The following is a 20784-nucleotide window of genomic DNA, read 5'->3' as shown; positions in this document are numbered from 1 at the left end:
TATTTTGATAAAAAAATGGTAATAAAAAGCCATGCCCGGCACCCCCCCTCGGCTAAGGAGCCAGAGGCAAAGGGCAGCTCCTAATGAAGCAGCTTCAGACTGTCTCTACAAAGGGGTCAACAGGGGAAGCAAGAAACCACAAGCAGCAACCGACAATGAAGGCAAGGTGCAAACAGTGGGTCGTCAATAAATCACCCCAGCAGTAATGTTAACCTATAACCATTATATTTATTTCTCCAACGCTAACACCACTTCTCCACTACACATAGCACACCGATCTAGTTCATCCATAGTTGCACGCTAGATATCTTTAGAAAAACTCTAACCTAGGTGTGTTTTCATTGACTGCTGTACTTTGAAATTTAGGCCTCTTTCACACTAACCAGGAAACTCAAATCTAGGTGTATTTTTATTGACTGCTGTACTTTGCAACGTAGGCCTTTTTCCCCACTATCCGGAAAATGTGTATTTAGGTACTGTTATATTATGAAATCATGCCCACTACCCTCTGACCAGAGAAGACAACCGTAAGGGTATCTCAGTCTAAACCTCCCAACCACCCAACCCCAGAGTGAATCGCTCTCACTGCTGTGCGTAGAAACTCATACCCGTTGCCACCTCAGTCCACCTTACACAGAAAAGTGGGACACAAGGATACTGTCTGGTAGAATTGTGACTGGGTAACACATCAGTCACAATTCTAGCGAGATAGCCTGACGCCCCTACAATAACCCTAGAATCATATCAAGCCTGCCCCCCACCCTTACTCCATCCCCAAGACAATCTAGCTGTAGCGTAAGGACCCCCAGTCACTCTTCCTCCAGCAGCCTTCCCAGATAGATCCACTCAACATATCAAGCCACAAGACCACCCATATCACACCGCGTTACATAAATCACAAATGCAAGGAAGGAACAAGTAACTTACCTATAACTGTTGTTCTCCAGCATGGGTCTGGCATGGATTCAGATGCTCATGAATATTCCCCGTCGTCAGGCTGGGAATCCTTGCAAAAAGAAAAAAAACAGTTTCAGTTTCGTTTCTGAACTGTCTTTTTCCTAATAACCAATCACTGGTTTCTGGGTCATGCTGCCCCCAGCCAATGACTGCCCTCTACCTAAGCCCCTCCTCCGGCAGCCATCTTCAGATTTGGTAGCACGTAAAGTGGTAGTAGGACCAAGAGAAGAGCTGCAGAGGGGTAGGCAGGAGGGTTCGCATGTGAATCCATGCCAGACCCATGCTGGAGAACAACAGTTACAGGTAAGTGACTTGTTCCTTCTCCAGCATGGGGTCTGGCATGGATTCACATGCTCATGAATAAAAGAATACATAGCAGTACACACATGCACAACCACGGGAGGTGGCAAGGCTCAACATTAAGCATTTCAACAACTCAACATTAAGCATCTCTTACCTCCTCACCAGGCTCACCTTCAAGCGAACAGGTTGCGCAGCACTGCTTGGCAGACTCTGGACTCATCCCTGGAATCCCAGTCGATGCAGTAGTATTTCGTGAAGGTGTGCAGCGACCTCCACGTAGCAGCCCTGCAGATGTCCAGCAGGGGCACACCAGACACGAACGCCGTAGCAATCGCTCTGGTTGAATGGGCTCTCGGACGGCCAGGCAACGGTCGGTTTGCCAACCGGTGACAGTGCGTGATGCAGCTGGAGAGCCACCTGGAAATGGAAGCCTTGGAGAGGGCCTTCCCTTGGTTCACAGGTCCAAAGTTCACCAAGTTCACAAACCGCTGTGAAGTCTTCCGAAAACTTTTTGCGCGGTCCACGTAGAACTTCAGCTCTCTAGCCACATCCAGCGAGTGCAAAGTCCTCTCAGCCGGTGACAAAGGCGACGGGAAGAAAACAGGTAACACCAAGGGCTCGTTCAGATGGAAGTTCGACGGCACCTTGGGCATGAAGGAGGGGTGCATCCTCAGCACGACCCTCGTTGCGTAGAAAGTCAAGTATGGAGGCTTACAGGAGAGGGCCTGGATCCCTCTCATTAGTCGTGTGGAGGTGATGGCCACCAAGAACACGGTCTTCAACGATAGGAATTTCAGAGGTGCCGAATGCAGAGGCTTGAACGGAGGACCCATGAGCCTAGTCAGCACCACATTGAGCTCCCACGCCGGGGCCTTCAATGGTGGAACGAGCGGAAAAGTCCTTTCATGAACTGCTCACCAGGCGATGCAGCCACAGCGACGATCGCCCCGGAGTTCTGGTGTAGCGGTAGATAGCCGCCAGATGGATCTTGAAAGAGGCGTGTGCCAGCGACAGCAAGTATGGCACGTTTGAGGGGCCGTAATGCGTAGGGGGTTTACCTTCTGTGCACAGCACCAGACGGTGAACCTCTTCCATTTATGTCCGTAGCACTTAAAGTCGAAGAAGCTCTAGCCTTGGCAAGCACCTCCTTGCAGTCCGCCGGGATCTCGTATCCTCCAAACTCTAGCGCTGCAGGAGCCAGGCCTGCAGGTTCAACTACCCCGGATCGTGGTGCAGAATCGCGCCTCCTTCCCTGGCGAGAAGATCTGTGTCCGTCGGAAGCTTGACTGGAGGGGACGCTGACATGTCCAGCGGGTCCAGGTACCAAATTTGCCTCGGCCGCGCCAGAGCGACAAGGATCATCCTGCACCGGAACCGTCTGAGTTGACTGATGAGTCGCAGAAGCAACGGTGGGAACGCGTAGAGAAACAGGCCATCCCAGGGGAATGAGAATGCATCCCCAATGCTCCCCGGCTGGGGAAATCTGCTGGCGAACCTCCGTCACTTGGTGTTCGTCGCCATCGCAAACAGATCGTTCTGGGGATTGCCCCATCGTCGAAACAGCAGGTGCACCTGATCCTGACGAAGCTCGCACTCGTGGCAAGAGCATAGCTCCCTGCTGAGTTAGTCAGCGACAGTGTTCTTTACTCCTGCCAGATAAAAGGGTACCAGGAACATCTTCTCGGCAACGGCCTAGTGCCATAGGTCCTGCGCTTCCTTGGAGAGTGCTGGGGATCTGGTGCCCCCCTGCTTCTGAATGTAGAACATCATTGTGACGGTGTCGGTGAAGACCCGCACCACCTTGCCCTTGAGGGATGGAAGGAGCTCCAGAACGTTGATGTGCAACATTCTCTACTCTGGAAGCCACAGGCCTCTTGCGTGGAGATTTCCAGTATGTGCGCCCCATCCCAACAGGGAGGCGTCTGTCGTCACCGTCGCCTGATGCGCCGGGGTTTGGAAGTCTGTGCCTGCCGCGAGATGCGCGCGACACCCCACCACCGAACCGCTCGACGGAATATGTCGTTGAGGGCAATCTTGTCCTCAAAGCTTCCCGCCGCTTGCATCCAACGGGCATCGAGGAACTCCTGCAGCGGCCGCATCTGCAGCCTGCACAGCCAAACAAGGTAGATGCATGACAACATCATGCTGAGCAGGGACTTGATGGATCTCACCCTGGCAAACTTCATGGTCAACAGCCGTTGTACCTTGCCCAGGATGGCTTTTATCCTGTCCTTCGACGGTGAAACTAGGTGCGCCACCATGTTCAGTCTGGCTCCCAGGAACTGAGCGTCTTGAGATGGCTCAAAGCAGGACTTCGCAAAGGTTATCGAGAACCCCAGTTCTGAGAGCAGGCGGACGGTTCTCGCTGTGTGTTCGATGGCGAGTTCCCTTGACTTCGCTCGGATGACCCAATCGTCCAGATAGGGGTAGACGTGGATCCCCTGCAGGCGCAGCCGTACCGCCACCAGTGCCAGGCACTTGGTGAAGACCCTTGGGGCCGACTTCAACCATAAGGGAAAGGTCTTGAATTGGTAGTGCCGCCCCTGGACCACGAAGCGCAGAAACATTTGATGCCCCTTGTGAATGGGGATGTGGAAGTAGGCATCCTCCAAGTCCAGTGACAACAGGAAGTTGCCTTCCTCCAGCTGTCCCAGCACGTGCTGCAGGGTGACCATTCAGAACTTCTGGGATTTTACGTATTTGTTGAGGCGGCGAAGATCTAGAATGGGCCGCCAACTGCCGGTCTTCTTTCGGATGAGGAAGTACCGCGAGTATACTCCGGAGCCCCGGAGCCTCTTTGGGATGAGTTCTATTGTGCCATTTTTCAGCACTGCTCGCACCTCTAGAAGCAGCTGTGGAATGTGGTTTTCTTTCCTGGCCACAGGTGGGAAACAGGGACACTTCCTTTGGAACTCCAGAGTGTGTCCGTGGGCCAGGGCATCCAGCACCAAACGGTCGGTGGAGATGGACTTCCACAAGCCGACGAAGTTCGCCAGCCGGCCTCCCATCAGGGTGCTCGGGTGGTGGCCCGAAGTCACGCCAGGTTCAGTCCTGTTTTGCAGAGGCCTTACCAACTTGAGCCCCTTGATGACGACGACGTCCTCCTGCGTTCCTGCGGCCTATGTAGGCTTCCTGGGACGAAGAACGGGCTGCTTGAAGGTATGAAGAGCTGCCACCAAATCCTTTGGAGGTACCATGTGACTTGCCTCCGGAGGACCGAAGGGAAGGCCGTTGTTGATGGAGCGTGCCCAAGGCACGGGCCGTCTCAGTGTCTGCCTTGATGGCCTGCAGTGACTCGTCCAATGCCTTGCCGAACAAGTTGTCCCCATCGAAGGACATGTCCAGTACCCTCGTCTATACGTCTTGAAGGAAGTCGGTGGCCCTGAGCCAACCACGCCAGCGAAGGCAAATGCCGTTGCCCATCTGGCGGAAGCCTGTGTCGATGTCTGTGGCCACCGTGATGGCGCGGTCCAAAGCCATCTCGCCTTCTTGCAAGATTTCAAGGGCCTCCGCCCTCTTGTCGTCTGGGGTAAGTCCAGGAGGGGGGGATTTTAAACCACAGCTTCCTATCCTAGCAGGCCACGATAGCGAGAGTTTTGGCCGCCTTAATGGTCGTCGCTGCTGACGAGATGACCCGACGTCCCATGGCGTCTAGCTTCTTCCCCTCACCGTCCGGCGGTGGAAGTGGAAGTCGATGCCGTCGCCCCTGCCGATTTCTTCTTGGCCGCTGCAGAGACCACTGTATCCTGGGACAGCTGCGCTCTGAGGCACATACCGACGATGGGTTCTTCAGGAGGGACAGCCCTTCGTCCCAGATGTCGTCCAACAGCGGGACCAAGAGCACAGTCTTCCTCTTGGCCTCTCGTCGCTGATAAAGGAATCCCTCCTATCTTCTGCTCTTCGGGCGTAGCTGAAAAAGCTCTGAGGCCCTGCCGATCATGCCGTGAAATGAGTGAATTTCGCCGGGAGGAGAAGCCCAGGGTGGCGGCGACAGGAGATCAGTACCGTCGTCACCGCCGTTATCCGTCCCTGTCATGTCCGTCTCCATCTCATCCCTCGGTAGAGGGGATGGAGGTGAAGGATGGAAGGGTTGGGGAGGATGGACTCGCCTCCGTTTGGATGGAGGGCTTCCCGACGGTCCAGGCGCCACTGGATCGTCCGTCGGTGGTGGCAGCGGTTGCGACAGGAGCGTCGGCATCGGCGTGGTGTCCTCAGGTTCCTCGTCGACATGCCGTTCCTCGTCGGCTCCTTCGACGCTCTCCACGTCCGTCTCGTCGGGCTCCTTCCCGTAGGACCTGACCTCGATGAACTTCCTTTCAAGGACTGACTTGAGGCCCGACCGCTCATCCTCAGAGGAGATATCTGAGTCCGGTAGGACTATAGCACCCCCCCCTTCTCGGCCAGGGGCTTCACTGGGGTATTTTCGATGGGCAGGCAGGACTATTCCCTCCGGGTGGGCAGGCAAACTCTTGGCTTGGAGGTTGTCTCCACTGGGGCCGCATCTGCAGGCTTCGCCAGGGACGTTACCACTACCTCAATCGTAGCCTTAGCCAGGTGAATCTGGGCCTTCACGACCTTTGGCGCGTCTGAGGCCTTCACTGTGGGGGGAGGGTCACTGCCTCGCTCCCACTTGTCTTTCTCTGTCGGAGCCGACCGGGGCCTCTCCCAAAGCTTACCCGGGTTGTCCAACTTCCTTTTCGTCGAGCCGGAGCGTTGGCTCATGGTTGACGGCATCTGCGATGCTGCGCCCGGCCTGGCAGCCGCGGAGCCTGTAGCAACGGTGCTACCGGTGCCCGCGGACTTGCGGTGCTTTACCTTATGTTGGGCCCCCGTCGCAGAAGCACCCTCAAAGGTCTTAGAAGACCGCTCATACTTCTTGGGAGAAGTACGTTGCCGGGGCTCACCTGCCACCGGGCTCTTCGTCTCCAGCCAGTCAGCGAGTCGCTTATAGCGGTCCTTCATGGTACGGATGGACATGTCCTTGCAGAATGCACAGGCCTCCTCCACATGCGACTTGTCTGAGGGCAGGCAGTAGAGGCACCAGGAGTGCCCATCCTCCTCCAAGACGTTCTGTAGTGCGCATCCTGGGCAGATCCTAAACAGGGGCGTCAAATCTCCTTTGTCTTTGGCCATGTCCATGCGGGGTAGGCCTCAAAGATCTTCCGGAATCCTCCAACAAGTGAAATTCAATGAAAAATCGCCCTGGAGGGGCGTAGAGATTTCCAAAACGGGTCCCTGTTAATCGGAAGATGAGTCGGTGGAGCTTGAGGCTCAATTTGACTGAAAAAATAAGCGTAAACTCTTTGAAAAATGCAACACGCAGTAAAAGCTCGAGAGCTAAACACGAGGACTTCCAACACTTGAACGTGCAGTAAAAATCGAAAGATGGCTGCCAGAGGAGAGGCTTATGTAGAGGGCAGTCATTGGCTGGGGGGGCAGAATGACCCAGAGACCAGTGATTGGTTATTAGGAGAAAGACAATTCAGAAACGAAACTGAAACTGATTTTTTCTTTACTGAGAATTCCCAGCCTGACGGGGAATATTCATGAGCATGTGAATCCATGCCAGACCCCATGCTGGAGAAGTACAATTCCCTTCTACTTCAGAAGTCCGGCCCTAAGATGTGTGGGGCATAACGCATTTAAGCAACTATTCTCAGACATATGGCTTCAGAGTGCTATTTCTACTGTGCACAGAGCACGTGGTGCAATATACAGAGATGGGGCCTGCAAAGGCACATAGTTAGGTCTTCTGCTAAAGATTCTGAGTGCACTTGCTTTTGTACCGTCACAATTGGTGAATGACTTGTACACAACTATAACAAACCACATTCTGCAGGGCAAACCCTAATTTGCTTCACACATTCTGTGATTACTTCGTAGATACATGGGTTGAGAAAATCTCCAAGGAAGGGAAGATGGAAGAACCGTTTCCCAATCCTGCACTGGAGCTACTACAAATATTTCCTTGAAAAGGGCCAAATACGAAAAAAATGCTAACAAGGAAAAGGAGGGGTGTGGAAGAGGTTACAACAGGTTTGCACAGACAGTCGCAGTCTAGAGCCCAAATCTGTGGAAATTCTTGTCAAAGCTACAAAACGCACAATCCTTTACAAAGCTAAACACAGCGCATGCACTGCCACGAGAAATGCAACCCACCAAAGCATCAAGCATAGGAAATTGCAAGAGCAACTATTTTTGGTTGTGACAAACATGAGAAAAGGAGTCGGGGGAGTGGGGAGGGTATACCTGAAAGAACTGGCAACGATCAACTTTCCAAATGTATGTGCTGTGCAAGTTTTGAGAAGTGCAATGGTAAAGAACTTTCAAAAGCTTGAATATTGTACATTTGTAAATGAGTGGTGCTGAAATATTTATAAAATGAGCAGATGTAGAACTGTATGTATACAAGTAAATGTTTTGTTGCCTCAAAGGAAATTCTAAGATGAATACAGAAATGGGAACCTCTAAGATTGTAAACTGTCTATTTAAACCTTGTATTGGGACCTTTCACATGCTTAGAATGCACAATTCATATGGAATACTGCTGCTTTTGCACAGACATTGTTGACACTTGGGCCGAGTCACTTCTGTGCAAGGCTACTCAGCTGGTCTTTTATGACTCTACTTTGTCAGCCTGGTAGCCCGACCCTTTGAATTATTGCTACATTAAAGAACATGAGAAGTTTGATAGTTATCTATTTTTAAAACTAAATTTGGCCCCCTAGTTGCAACCCAATCCTTTCTTGAACTCCTTTTGTTTACACAGTTGCCCGTTGCATTCACTCCCTTCAGAAGATAGCACACCAATATTAAATGTTCCTGTAACATACACTGCCTTCCGCATCGCCTTAACATGGCACTCAGGTTACTGGTGCATCAATCGACGCACACACTAACAATGTCCAGCTATAGATAAGACCACAGATGCTAGAATTTCCTGGAGGCGACAGCTTCTGCCAATACTTCCACAAAACCATACCCTCTTGGTAGCCAGTATTGAAAACACTCACATCCGGCACCCCGTGACTGTTCACATTTCATTTTATGAAGAAAAAAGAGCTGCGAACAGTAATGTGTGTACATTGTGGAGGCATCCTCTGGGGATACTATCTCCGACTCACCAATTGTTCACCTGGAGAAGGGTAAGGTTAGTTTGCCCAGCAATATGTTTCTTCTCATCCTCTGTTGGGTATGGATGCTGTAAAAAACAAAAATATATTTAATAGGACACAATACACAAAACTAAACCTAAATGGGATTCGGTAATGAAGCAACGTGACTGCCCCTCGCTCACCCCACCTATCTGGCAATTAAATTACAAAAGGAGGACCTGCACATCAAACAGAGGACTCACCAATAGTCCAGCAAGAGCAAATAAGCTCACCATGCAGCGCACATACAGCAAGAAGAACATTCACTTTAGACTAAGCCTAACACCTTGCAGAGCAGGTACAGCAAGAAGAAGTTCCCTTTAGATTAAGCCTATCACCTTGCAGCGCAGGTACAGTGAACATCGAAGTGGGCTCCAAGTGGCTGTTGGGCTGCCCGGACTTGCTGGCTTACAGTGGACTGTTTTCAAGCAGCAAATTACTTTTTTACCAAGCGCCGTGCGCAAGAGGAAGCATCTCGTGGGCGAAACGCCATATTGGACACATCACCAATCACTCCCTGACTGGCTCCGCCCCCTCCCTCCTCGCACTGCCCCAGCCAACTCCAACTTCCTACTTAACTCCGCGCGCATCAAAGTGGGCTCCAAGTGGCTGTTGGGCTGCCCGGACTTGCTGGCTTACAGTGGACTGTTTTCAAGCAGCAAATTGCTTCTTTACCAAGCGCCGTGCGCAAGAGGAAGCATCTCGTCGGCGAAACGCCGTATTGGACGCATCACCAAGTAATTGGACTCTTGAATTCATTTCATGAAAAGCTTTTCTTTGAATTTATTTGAAACTGTTGCCGCGGCTTTGCCACGGCTTCTTGTATGGGTTGCGTGTGCTTGCGCATACCTTTATGTTCTGAAGGGTAACTGTAGCCTTCTCCTTTTTCTTTTGCAGTCACTCCCTGACTGGCTCCGCCCCCTCCCTCCTCGCACTGCCCCCAGCCAACTCCAACTTCCTACTTAACTCCATGCGCATCGCGCGCGCACATTGAAGTGGGCTCCAAGTGGCTGTTGGGTTGTTAGGCGGTGAGGAGGTGAGCACAGGAGCACGGTCCCTTTTCAGGTTGTGTCATATCCTTGAAATTCTTATGGGTTAAAGTTGTGTATTCTGTTGGGGTTTGAGGCTATTCTGCTATCACTTAGCATGATAGGCTTAAATGGTTTCATGTTTACGTAGTGGTCGCGCACTAAAAACATCTACTCCCAAACCTGTGAATACGAAAAAAAATACAGAAGAACAAACGCATGTTGATGTTAAAGCGCTCTGTGAGGAGCGATGTTCTTGCGCCTTGTGAAGGCACCGGTTATGCTGCATCTTGGGGTCCTGTTACTTACCAGTAAGGCATGGGGTAGCATTCTCTTATGCGCGTGCTCAAGCACTCGCAGTGGCAACAAATGAGTCTGCTTCTATTGATTCTGATCCCCCTCAAAGTAAGATTTCTCCAAAGACATCCCGTAAAAGTTTTCTTAGCATGCGTATGGATGTGGTAGCTCCTGCCCCTGACCGTTCAATTGATGAGATTCCCTCCTCACCCTCGGACAACTCCATACTAGCCCCGGTCGTGCTCGCTGCTCTTGAAAAACGGGTACGGCTATCGGTTGGTCCCTCCACTCCAGTCACTTATCCTAGTTGCAAAAGAGCTGATGTGCATATTCATTGTAAAGATGTGGTAAACATGGAGGACCTAAACATTTTTCCAGCACCTCCTTCGCACACAACCAAGCCATTCAACTTTCCTGTTTCTAGCTCTTGTCCTTCCTCGCCAACCACAGCTCCAAGTGGCTCTATAAAAGCCTGGCCTAGATCCCTTGTACTCGCTTGCTAAAAAGCTATCAAATCATCCTTTGGGATTTGACCTCCTAGAACCCACAGATGATATGCAATCCCTTGAAGCATCCTACCCTGTACTAACACGAATACTTAATCTACAAGATCGTGGCCATGAATACACGCATTATGAATTAAGGGACTGTAAGTCTGTGTTGACAGAAATCCTTATAAAAATCAACAAACTGGAGGGCTTCATATTTGCTGACAGTCTTAGACGGGAACCAGAGGCGCATCAGCCACTGAAAATGGATGTGCCCTATAAGATCTCCGTGACTACGCAAACACATGAGCTAGTTGACCCGCTAAATGGATCTCAAGTCATGAATGTTCCCTGTGCTACTTATTCATTTCCCCAATCATTTACTCAAACTGTGCTTGCCACAAGACCGACACCTCTTTCAAAATTCTCACGCATGCCCAACTATGTTTGGAAGTTGCTTCGCATGCTGAGAAGCTGGAACATGTCCTATTTTTTCTACAATCTGGACCTGGAGAAGAGAATTTAGGGGATCCTATTGGCAGCACAGAGGGGGGTCAGGCATTCCATCCCGACAGTCCCTCAGCACTAACCACATTGTTAGATGCAAATGCCCAAATTGATTCTGCTCTTGATTGCACTGCACCTTCTTAGCCTATCACCATGCAGAGCAGGTACAGCGAGAAGAATGTTCTGTTTAGACTAAGCCTAACATCTTGCAGAGCAGGTACAGCAAGAAGAATGTTCCCTTTAAACTAAGCCTATCACCTTGCAGAGCAGGTAGAGTTAGAAGAATGTTCCCTTTAGACTAAGCCTATCACCTTGCAGTGCAGGAACAGCAAGAAGAATGTTCCCTTTAGACTAAGCTTATCACCTTGCGGTGCAGGAACAGCAAGAAGAATGTTCCCTTTAGACTAAGCCTATCACCTTGCAGCACAGGTACAGCAAGAAGAATGTTCCCTGTAGACTAAGCCTATTACCTTGCAGCACAGGTACAGCGAGAAGAATGTTCCCTTTAGACTAAGCCTATCACCTTGCAGAGCAGGTACAGTGAGAAGAACGTTCCCTTTAGACTAAGCCTATCAACTTGCAGAGCAGGTATAGCGAGAAGAATGTTCCCTTAAGACTAAGCCTATCACCTTGCAGCACAGGTACAGCGAGAAGAATGTTCCCTTTAGACTAAGCCTATCACCTTGCAGCGCAAGGAACAGCAAGAAGAATGTTCCCTTTAGACTAAGCCTATCACCTTGCAGCACAGGAACAGCAAGAAGAATGTTTCCTTTAGACTAAGCCTATCACCTTGCAGAGAATGTAAAGCGAAAAGAATGTTCCCTTTAGACTAAGCCTATCACCTTGCAGCACAGGTACAGCGAGAAGAATGTTCCCTTTAGACTAAGCCTATCACCTTGCAGAGCATGTACAGCGAGAAGAATGTTCCCTTTAGACTAAGCCTATCACCTTGCAGCGCAGGAACAGCGAGAAGAATGTTCCCTTTAGACTAATCCTATCACCTTGCAGAGCAGGTACAGCATGAAGAACATTCCCTTTAGACTAAGCCTATCACTTTCCAGCACAGGTACAGTGAGAAGAACGTTCCCTTTAGACTAAGCCTGTCAACTTGCAGAGCAGGTATAGCGAGAAGAATGTTCCCTTAAGACTAAGCCTATCACCTTGCAGCACAGGTACAGCGAGAAGAATGTTCCCTTTAGACTAAGCCTATCACCTTGCAGCGCAAGGAACAGCAAGAAGAATGTTCCCTTTAGACTAAGCCTATCACCTTGCAGCACAGGAACAGCAAGAAGAATGTTTCCTTTAGACTAAGCCTATCACCTTGCAGAGAATGTAAAGCGAAAAGAATGTTCCCTTTAGACTAAGCCTATCACCTTGCAGCACAGGTACAGCGAGAAGAATGTTCCCTTTAGACTAAGCCTATCACCTTGCAGCGCAGGAACAGCAAGAAGAATGTTCCCTTTAGACTAAGCATATCACCTTGCAGAGCAGGTACAGCATGAAGAACATTCCCTTTAGACTAAGCCCGTCACTTTGCAGCACAGGTACAGCGAGAAGAATGTTCCCTTTAGACTAAGCCTATCACCTTGCAGAGCAGGTACAGCATGAAGAACATTCCCTTTAGACTAAGCCTGTCACTTTGCAGCACAGGTACAGCGAGAAGAATGTTCCCTTTAGACTAAGCCTATCACCTTGCAGAGCAGGTACAGCATGAAGAACATTCCCTTTAGACTAAGCCTATCACTTTGCAGCACAGGTAAAGTGAGAAGAATGTTCCCTTAAGACTAAGCCTATTACCTTGCAGAGCAGGTACAATGAGAAGAATGTTCCCTTTAGACTAAGCCTATCACCTTGCAGAGCATGTACAGCGAGATGAATGTTCCCTTCAGAATAAGACTATCACCTTGCAGCACAGGAACAGCAAGTAGAATGTTCCCTTTAGAATACGCCTATCTCCTTGCAGCACAGGAACAGCAAGAAGAATGTTCCCTTTAGACTAAGCCTATCACCTTGCAGCACAGGTACAGCGAGAAGAATGTCCCCTTAAGACTAAGCCTATCACCTTGCAGAGCAGGTACAGTGAGAACAATGTTCCCTTTAGACTAAGCCTATCACCTTGCAAAACAGGTACAGCGAGAAGAATGTTCCCTTTAGACTAAGCCTATCACCTTGCAGAGCATGTACAGCGAGAAAAATGTTCCCTTAAGACTAAGCCTATTACCTTGCAGAGCAGGTACAGCGAGAAGAATGTTCCCTTAAGACTAAGCCTATCACCTTGTAGCGCAGGAACAGCAAGAAGAATGTCCCTTTTAGACTAGGCCTATCACCTTGCAGAGCATGTACAGCGAGAAGATGTTCCCTTTAGACTAAGCCTATCACCTTGCAGAGCATGTACAGCGAGAAGAATGTTCCCTTTAGACTAAGCCTATCACCTTGCAGCACAGGAACAGCAAGAAGAATGTTTCCTTTAGACTAAGCCTATCACCTTGCAGAGAATGTAAAGCGAAAAGAATGTTCCCTTTAGACTAAGCCTATCACCTTGCAGCACAGGTACAGCGAGAAGAATGTTCCCTTTAGACTAAGCCTATCACCTTGCAGCACAGGAACTGCAAGAAGAATGTTCCCTTAAGACTAAGCCTATCACCTTGCAGAGCAGGTACAGTGAGAAGAATGTTCCCTTTAGACAAAGCATATCACCTTGCAGAGCAGGTACAGCATGAAGAACATTCCCTTTAGACTAAGCCCATCACTTTGCAGCACAGGTACAGCGAGAAGAATGTTCCCTTTAGACTAAGCCTATCACCTTGCAGAGCAGGTACAGCGAGAATAATGTTCCCTTTAGACTAAGCCTATCACCTTGCAGAGCAGGTACAGCGAGAATAATGTTCCCTTTAGACTAAGCCTATCACCTTGCATATCAGGTACAGCAAGAAGAATGTTCCCTTAAGACTAAGCCTATCACCTTGCAGCACAGGTACAGCGAAATGAATGTTCCCTTTAGACTAAGCCTATCACCTTGCAGAGCAGGTACAGCGAGAAGAACCTTCCCTTTAGAAAGCCATTGGAAAGCTTTTCTGGGGGCTCTGCATTACAGAGGATGACGAGCTGTAGCACTGTTAGAAGGATCGCCTTCCATAGGATTGCATCAAGCCAGCAATACATCTTACAATAACTGGATCTTCACAGCTCCTTGGGATAGATGTACACCCCTGTGCCACTTTAAATCCTTTATAATTATATTACACAACATTGGTTTAGGGAGTAAGCTGGTGGCAACTGCAATTTAGTTTTGGCTTCGCCAGAGGGGCAAGCCGATTTACTGCTTTAGTAGCCCAATGTACCATATAGGTGGCCAATGGAGTACTAATGCATTTTTCAACACCGTCCTGCTCTCAGATATTCTGTTTCAGGCCATCTCTGTCTTAGGAAACTATGAGGCAAGTCCAAAATGGCAATTGTGCAACCATGACCTCACTTGGAGCCCAACCCTGCACACTTTAATGTGGTTTGTACTGGCACAGACTGTTAGGGAGAATTCTCATTTCTGTGTTGATTTAATTCCCTTCAACCTTAGAGACCCCCGGCTCTTTTGCTGGACTTTAGGACTTTTTAATTTTAAACCTTGAGTGAGTGAGACCTTTTTTTCACTCTTTCATGTGTTTTGACCTGATTTGGATTATATGTTTCCTCTGTTTTTGGAGTCTGACAAACTCCATAAGCATCTACTTTCTGTATGGTGACACACAGCACCTTCAGTGCAGTCTGACAGAGAAATCCTTTATATTTCTCATAAGGTTTAAATACCTTTTCTTGTGTGAACTACAGTGAAATTGACTTTACTTACCTTTTCTCTTTGTAGGTCCAGCACACACCATCTTATGTGGAGTGCTGGGGGCTTACCTAGTAGCCCCTTATCCTACATTCTCATGTAATACTTTTTATGTTATTCTCACTACTTTAAATGGCTGGTGGCAGTGGTTTAATTTTCCTACCATTGTGCTTTTCTACCGCAGGCTGAATCCTCAGCTGCAGTATAGCACCCATGGGTAACCATTTTGTGAAAATGGCCCTGGTCGTCTTTTTTTGCCATTTTCCGTTTGTGAGGTCTTTCTTGGGTTTTACTCTGCGCGTTGAGCCAGGTTTGAGCCCTTTGTTCGTTTTACGATTGGCGGATTCAGCCCTGAAGCATGCCTCTGGCTCCACTGTGTCTGGAAAGGCAGGATGTGAGGGAGGTTCCCGAAACTCCCCTGTCCTTTGTATCTAGGAATGTCTGAATGCAACCAGTCCTGATTGGCTGGGTGGCTGTCCTTTCAGGACAGCCACCCTGCTGTGTGATTGAAAACCTGCTTAAAAGGCCAGGGTTCTGGGACTAGAGGCACAGTCGACCACTGGGAGAAACACCAGAAGAAAAAGTGAACAGAGCTTGCTGCATCCTCCAGGACCTTTGAATTGACTGGTGAAGCCCTGCTGCTGTGCCGAAACTCCTTTTCTAATAGACGAGAGAAGCTCCGGAAGGGACGACTTCTTCCCTGGGGTTAGTGGGACCAACTAACCCTGAGTCAAACTCCACTGGACCCTCCTCCCCGACTGGCTGTACTTCTTCGCTGCTGAAGGAACCGAGTGCCAGTGGTTCGAGAAATCTGTAGTCGAGTGCAATGTCTGAAATCCAGCAAGAAGCTCCAGGAGTCTCCTAAGGACCCTCTAGAAGCAGGACGACAAAAGCTTGAGGCCCCTCACCAGAGTGCAGGACCCAAGGAGTGAAGGAAGCCCAACCTGTATCAGAGATCAGCGATGGTGCCGTTTACCGAGCGCCAAAACTGCACAGTGCTGTTGAACCGAAAAGAGCCCGTAGCTGCCAACGTCCTCCAAATTGCTGCCGCAGGAGCCCTCCAGACGTCCTCCCTTTTGTCTCCACGACGACTGATGCTCAGGAACCCAGGTTCTGCATCGCTGCAACAGGACAGAAACTAGCTGGACCACTTTTCTTCAAACCAGAGGTACTGTTGAGACTTGGGGTACTTATCTAATTGTCTCTTTAGCTGTGCTCTTCTCAGTTGAGACTTGCATTGGCTTACTTTTTAGAGTTGGTCTAACTCTGCTTTTCACAGGCTTCAAAGCGTGTGACCCTGCAAGTGATGTCCACAAACTCTCTAACTTTGTGCAAAACTTATTATCTAAGAAGTGCCTCTGCTCCATAGACTGTGCTCCAATTGACTTTGGTTGTCCTGGGTCACTACAGACTCTTCTAGTCCATTGACTGTGATATTTCTGTCCCTCATAGGTGTTAACTTGTTTTAGACTGTTATTGCTGCAAAAGGCTTGTCTAGACGTCATTGGAAGATTTAAGTATACTCACATGCCATGAGAACCTATTTTACCTTTTTCCTTCCTTTAACCTTTCCTTTCTGCAAACTCAGAATCTGCATAGTACAACTAGTTATATATAAATGCCATTACTATCCTTGTGAACAAAGTCACCTCTGGGTGTAGGTATCGTGTAAGAAGCATATTGAAAGAGTATCCACTAACTTGTGCTGATCCTGAAACGTATTTGAAAGTATATTTGATTGCTACATAAATTGCCCTTTTAAAGGAATGCTTATTTAAAAATGGATGTTAAATTAAATAAATAACTATTCATAACAGAAGCCTCGAGTTTAAGTGTTACTTGTAAATACAAATTTCATTGCTACAGCTCACATTCACCACTCGTGAGATAGGCCTGGCTGCTCAGTCACACTACCAACTTGTGTAGTACAGACCTATACTAAAATGTAGGTTACCGAATACCAAGTGTTGTGTAGTCTCACACAGTGTGACTGCATCAATTCTTACCCAACACTGGTGGCAGATGGTGGGATTGGTGTAGAGTGGTTACAGTGACTATCTGCTGTGCTTGTGCCCAACTAAACCAGCCACAAGGCTAAGCAATTGTAACATGCCAAATATGGATAACTTTAATGAGGCAGCCCTGATTATCCTGACAGTAGAACAACTGAAAGATATGTGTAAAACCAGGGGTCTGACTATGAAAGGAAAGAAATGTGCATTGATTGTAAGGTTGTTAAATCACCAAAGCTTGGGTAGTAGGCTTGTAACCCCTACTCACCGAAGTAATGTGGAAGACATTGATGAGGATGCTGGTTTAGAGTCAAACTCCAATCTGCAAGAGCAGTCAGATGAGGGAGAGGAGTCTTGAGGAGGGAGGCCCCCTTCTTCCACAGCCTGCCCCTGTACCTCAGCCACTTCCCATTGGAACCCCCAAAGGTCCAAATCGAAGCCCAGAATATATTTCTCTCGAGAGACTAGGATTAGAGCTGGAGTTCAGGAAACTAAATGTCCAAGCTGAAACTAAACATCAAGAGGTGAAACTAAGAGAAAGAGAGATGCAACATGAAATTGAAATGAGAAAGATGTCCCTTAATTCTGCTTCCCTTTCAGGGCCTTCTAGGTCTGCTAGGTCTGCCTGTCCCAAGAGGCCTCGCCTGCACAAATGAGCAGTGAGTATTTATGAACCTAAACCTGATGTATTGGATTGGCTGGGTACGTTTGAATACACCTATGGTCTTCAAGGAGTATGTGGGAATTATTTAATTCCATGGCTCATGTCTAGGCTCAACCTGAATGGCTGTGATGGAATTGGGCATCAGTGAGAGAAATTATTATGAATCAGTGAAACTGGCATTAATAGACACGTTTATGAAAACTCCTTCCCAGTACCTTAAGAGGTTTAGGACCTGCAAAAAGACTGATGGTCACCCTTGAGCTACCTGGATATGCAAATGTTTGAAAAACGTAGATGGTTGGGTTAAGGGGTACAGAGTTCACACCTTTGAAGGAATAAGAAATCTTTTTTTTACTAGAATCTATTTTTGATACCTGCTTTCCTGAGTCGAGACAGCGTCTTGACTTACTCAAAAGAAATGGATCCTAAAAAGCTAGCACAAGCTGCTAATTTATGGGTAGCCAACAGGGCCACTCAGAAAGACTCTGGGGAAACTCACAAGAAGGACGAAGGAAAGAGAATTCTAATTCCAACCATCCAAGAGGGGGCCACAAGCATAGCAAGGGTAAATTCCATGGGAAACCTGGTAGGTCTAGTGAACCCTTTGGTGCCAAACCAGTGGGAGATCAACAGAAACCCCCATTCCAGAGAACATTTGGGAAATGTTTTGTATGTGGGCCTCTAGATAATGTGAAAGGGGATCCCAGATGTAAGGGTAAACCTTCAGGGGTACACACTGTCTCCTTAGCCTTCATCCCTGAGGGAGAAGCACAAATGGCAAGTGCACACTTTCAACTACTGGCTGACGACCCCATTGGAGTTCAAGCCAGTGTATCTTCAGTGCCCCTGTGTATGTGGGAACAACAGAATGTGGATGTTTCTAACTCCACTCCAGATAACACCAAAGAAGATTATCAGGACAGCGTTCTTGTAAATGGACGGGAGACCCCGGCCATCAGAGACACTGGGGCAACATAACAGCGGTAGATAAACGTTTTTTCAAACCTGAGGGTGTAGCTAAGGCACCCAAAAGTCCCACTAAACTTTCAGGAGGCCCAATCCAAATGGTTCCTATTCTGCCAGCTCTCATCCAGTGCAATAATAGGACTGTTAGAATTCCTGTTAGTGTACAGAATAAAGTGCCAGGGAGAGACCTGTTGGGAAATGATTTGAAAACTCTTGGAGTTGTATCGAGTACCCCCAGGCTTCCCAGCAAAAAGGAGGAGCAAACAAAATTGGCCAGAGAGGCAACCTTGAGAGACACTCAGTATGAGGTTGAGGAGATTTCCAACAAATCCAGTCCACAGGAAGGCCACCCTTTAATTTCCAGAAAAAAGAGAGTCAAGGAGAAACCCAAGATCTCTGAGAGAAAGAAAGGTCTCAAACCTAATTCTGTTCCTAGGACGACATCCACGAGAGAACTGTCACAGGTCACCCCAGCTGAGGCTGAGTGGGAGGACCAAGCAAATTCTTTGTAATCAGCTACTGGTGACACAGAGCTGGAAGAATACCTTCCCTGCATTGGAGATCTGGAGCCTAGACACCATCCTGAGCTGCAGACTTTACTTGTAGAAGGTGGACCCTCTAGGGCAGACTTCAGCAGAGGACAAAGAGTGTCCCTCTCTAGAAGATCTGCGCCAGCAGACAGCTTCCCAGCTGGACGGCCAAGAGCCAGGGAAGCATAGGCTTTACTGGGAGGATGGCCTCCTCTACAGTGAACCTACAGAGTCTACATGAGACTGGTAGTGCCTCAGGAGGCGAGACAACAGTTCCTACAGTAAGCCCATGAGATTCCTTTGGCTGATCACTTGAGTTTCAAGAGGACCAAAGAGAGACTATCTCTGTACTTCTACTGGCCCAAGATGGGGGCTGATGTAGATACATTCTGTAGGAGCTGCCACAATTGTCAGACGTCTGGCAAGAGTGGGCCCCAAGAATGTGGCACCTTTATTGCCCCTCCCTGTGGCAGGAGTCACTTTTTTTTAACCTCTTTATTAGATTTTCAGCAATTCATAACAACGTCACATAGATCCAATAAAATATTGCAATAAGCATTCAATAACCAAAGTTTCTGAACATCTCACATCGTATTCTTCATTAACATAACCACTCTATGTGAAACATAAAATAATAAAGCATTACCAAAGGCACTCACTAACCCACACTAAACATTACAAAAGACAACATGAACAAATAAGAGAAAGAAAAAAAAAAAAGAAAAAAAGAAATAAATAAAAAGGGTGGGGTGGGAGTTACATCTATTTTACCCACCTCTCACAGTCTCACTACTATATCAATCATAAAGGGCTTCAAACGATCCCCATAACTTTAAGAAGTCTTCCTCTTTACCCTTATTCTTCATTGATACCTTATCATACTTTGATAGAACCTGTAATTCCACAAACCACTCAATATTAGGTTTCTTCCTCGTCTTCCAAATCCTAAAGATTAGCTTAATCGCTACCATCACGGCCCTGTCAATCCAGAAATTGTGTTTTCTAGTGTCCACACATCTATCCTTATGTAAAAGCAAGATTATGTTTGCAGCAGATCTTTGCAAACTGATTCCAAAAATTAAATCAATTCTATCAACTACATCCTTCCAAAAGACTTGTACTCTCGGACAGTCCATAGTAGATGTATAAGAGTACCTCTATCAGCACCACAACTCCAGCATATCTCGTATAATCTCAGTTTCAATTTGAACATCTTAACTGGTGTCCAGTATATTCTTCCAATAATTTTCTGTCTGATTAGACGCAAGTTCATATCTTTCCACAAATTCATACTCACCCCAATATACATCTCCAATCATTTTCAGAAATAACCATATTGACATAATTCGACCAAGCCTCCTTCAACCCATTCCAAGCTATAAGATGTCCTATTTCAATGGGCATGAAACGCATGTCAGTCCGCGCACTGTACTCTTGTCCAATCAGTAATTTACTAATTTCTGGTTTCATTCCATGTGAGGCACCTGCCTTATCTTTCCTTTGATTGATAAGGGAATCCAAGTCCAAATATTTACTCATCTCTCTTTGTCCTAGATCATATTTATTTTGTAATTCCTCAAAACACAACAACCTGTTCCCATCCAGTATATCACCTAACTTCAAAATTCCCTTTATAATCCAGCTCTTCCAACTCAGACATCTATTATTAAGTTGTAATGTCTCATTATGCCAAATAGATGCATCTGGGCTGAAACCGTAACTCTGGCCATTTTCCCTAAACCATAACCCCAAGGCCTGTCTGGTTGCCACTATTGATTGTAACATTAGCCTTTTATTAGACCGTTTTCCCTTAGTATAAATATTTTCTAGATGATACGGTGCACAAGTCTCTCTTTCCATCCGTAGCCAGATTGGTTCTTTAACGCATTCTTCTCTAAAATAATATGAACTCTTCTTAAGCAGAAAGGCTTTATAATATTTCACTAGATTCGGATATCCAAATCCACCCTCTTCAGTTTTTTACATCAATATGTATTTTGGAACACAAGGTTTTTTGCCGCGTCCCCACAAGAAGGATTGAAAGAGCTT

General features: G+C 47.7%; 1 protein-coding gene across 2 annotated transcripts in view; it reads right to left on the bottom strand.

The window, feature by feature from the left end:
- Positions 1-20784, bottom strand: part of PKNOX1 (PBX/knotted 1 homeobox 1) — an 817124-nt gene that overhangs the window by 182133 nt on the left and 614207 nt on the right. For both annotated transcript variants that reach the window (XM_069635659.1, XM_069635660.1), the window contains one exon: positions 8385-8461. In XM_069635659.1, coding sequence (XP_069491760.1) covers positions 8385-8461 — 77 coding nt within the window. The remainder of the gene's footprint in view (positions 1-8384; positions 8462-20784) is intronic.

The sequence above is a fragment of the Ambystoma mexicanum genome, chromosome 7p (genome assembly GCF_040938575.1).
Source record: "Ambystoma mexicanum isolate Mex_15411 chromosome 7p, UKY_AmexF1_1, whole genome shotgun sequence".
Lineage (NCBI taxonomy): Eukaryota > Metazoa > Chordata > Amphibia > Caudata > Ambystomatidae > Ambystoma > Ambystoma mexicanum.
The sequence above is the reverse complement of the archived record's forward strand: the minus strand, read 5'-3'. Positions and strand labels throughout refer to the sequence as shown.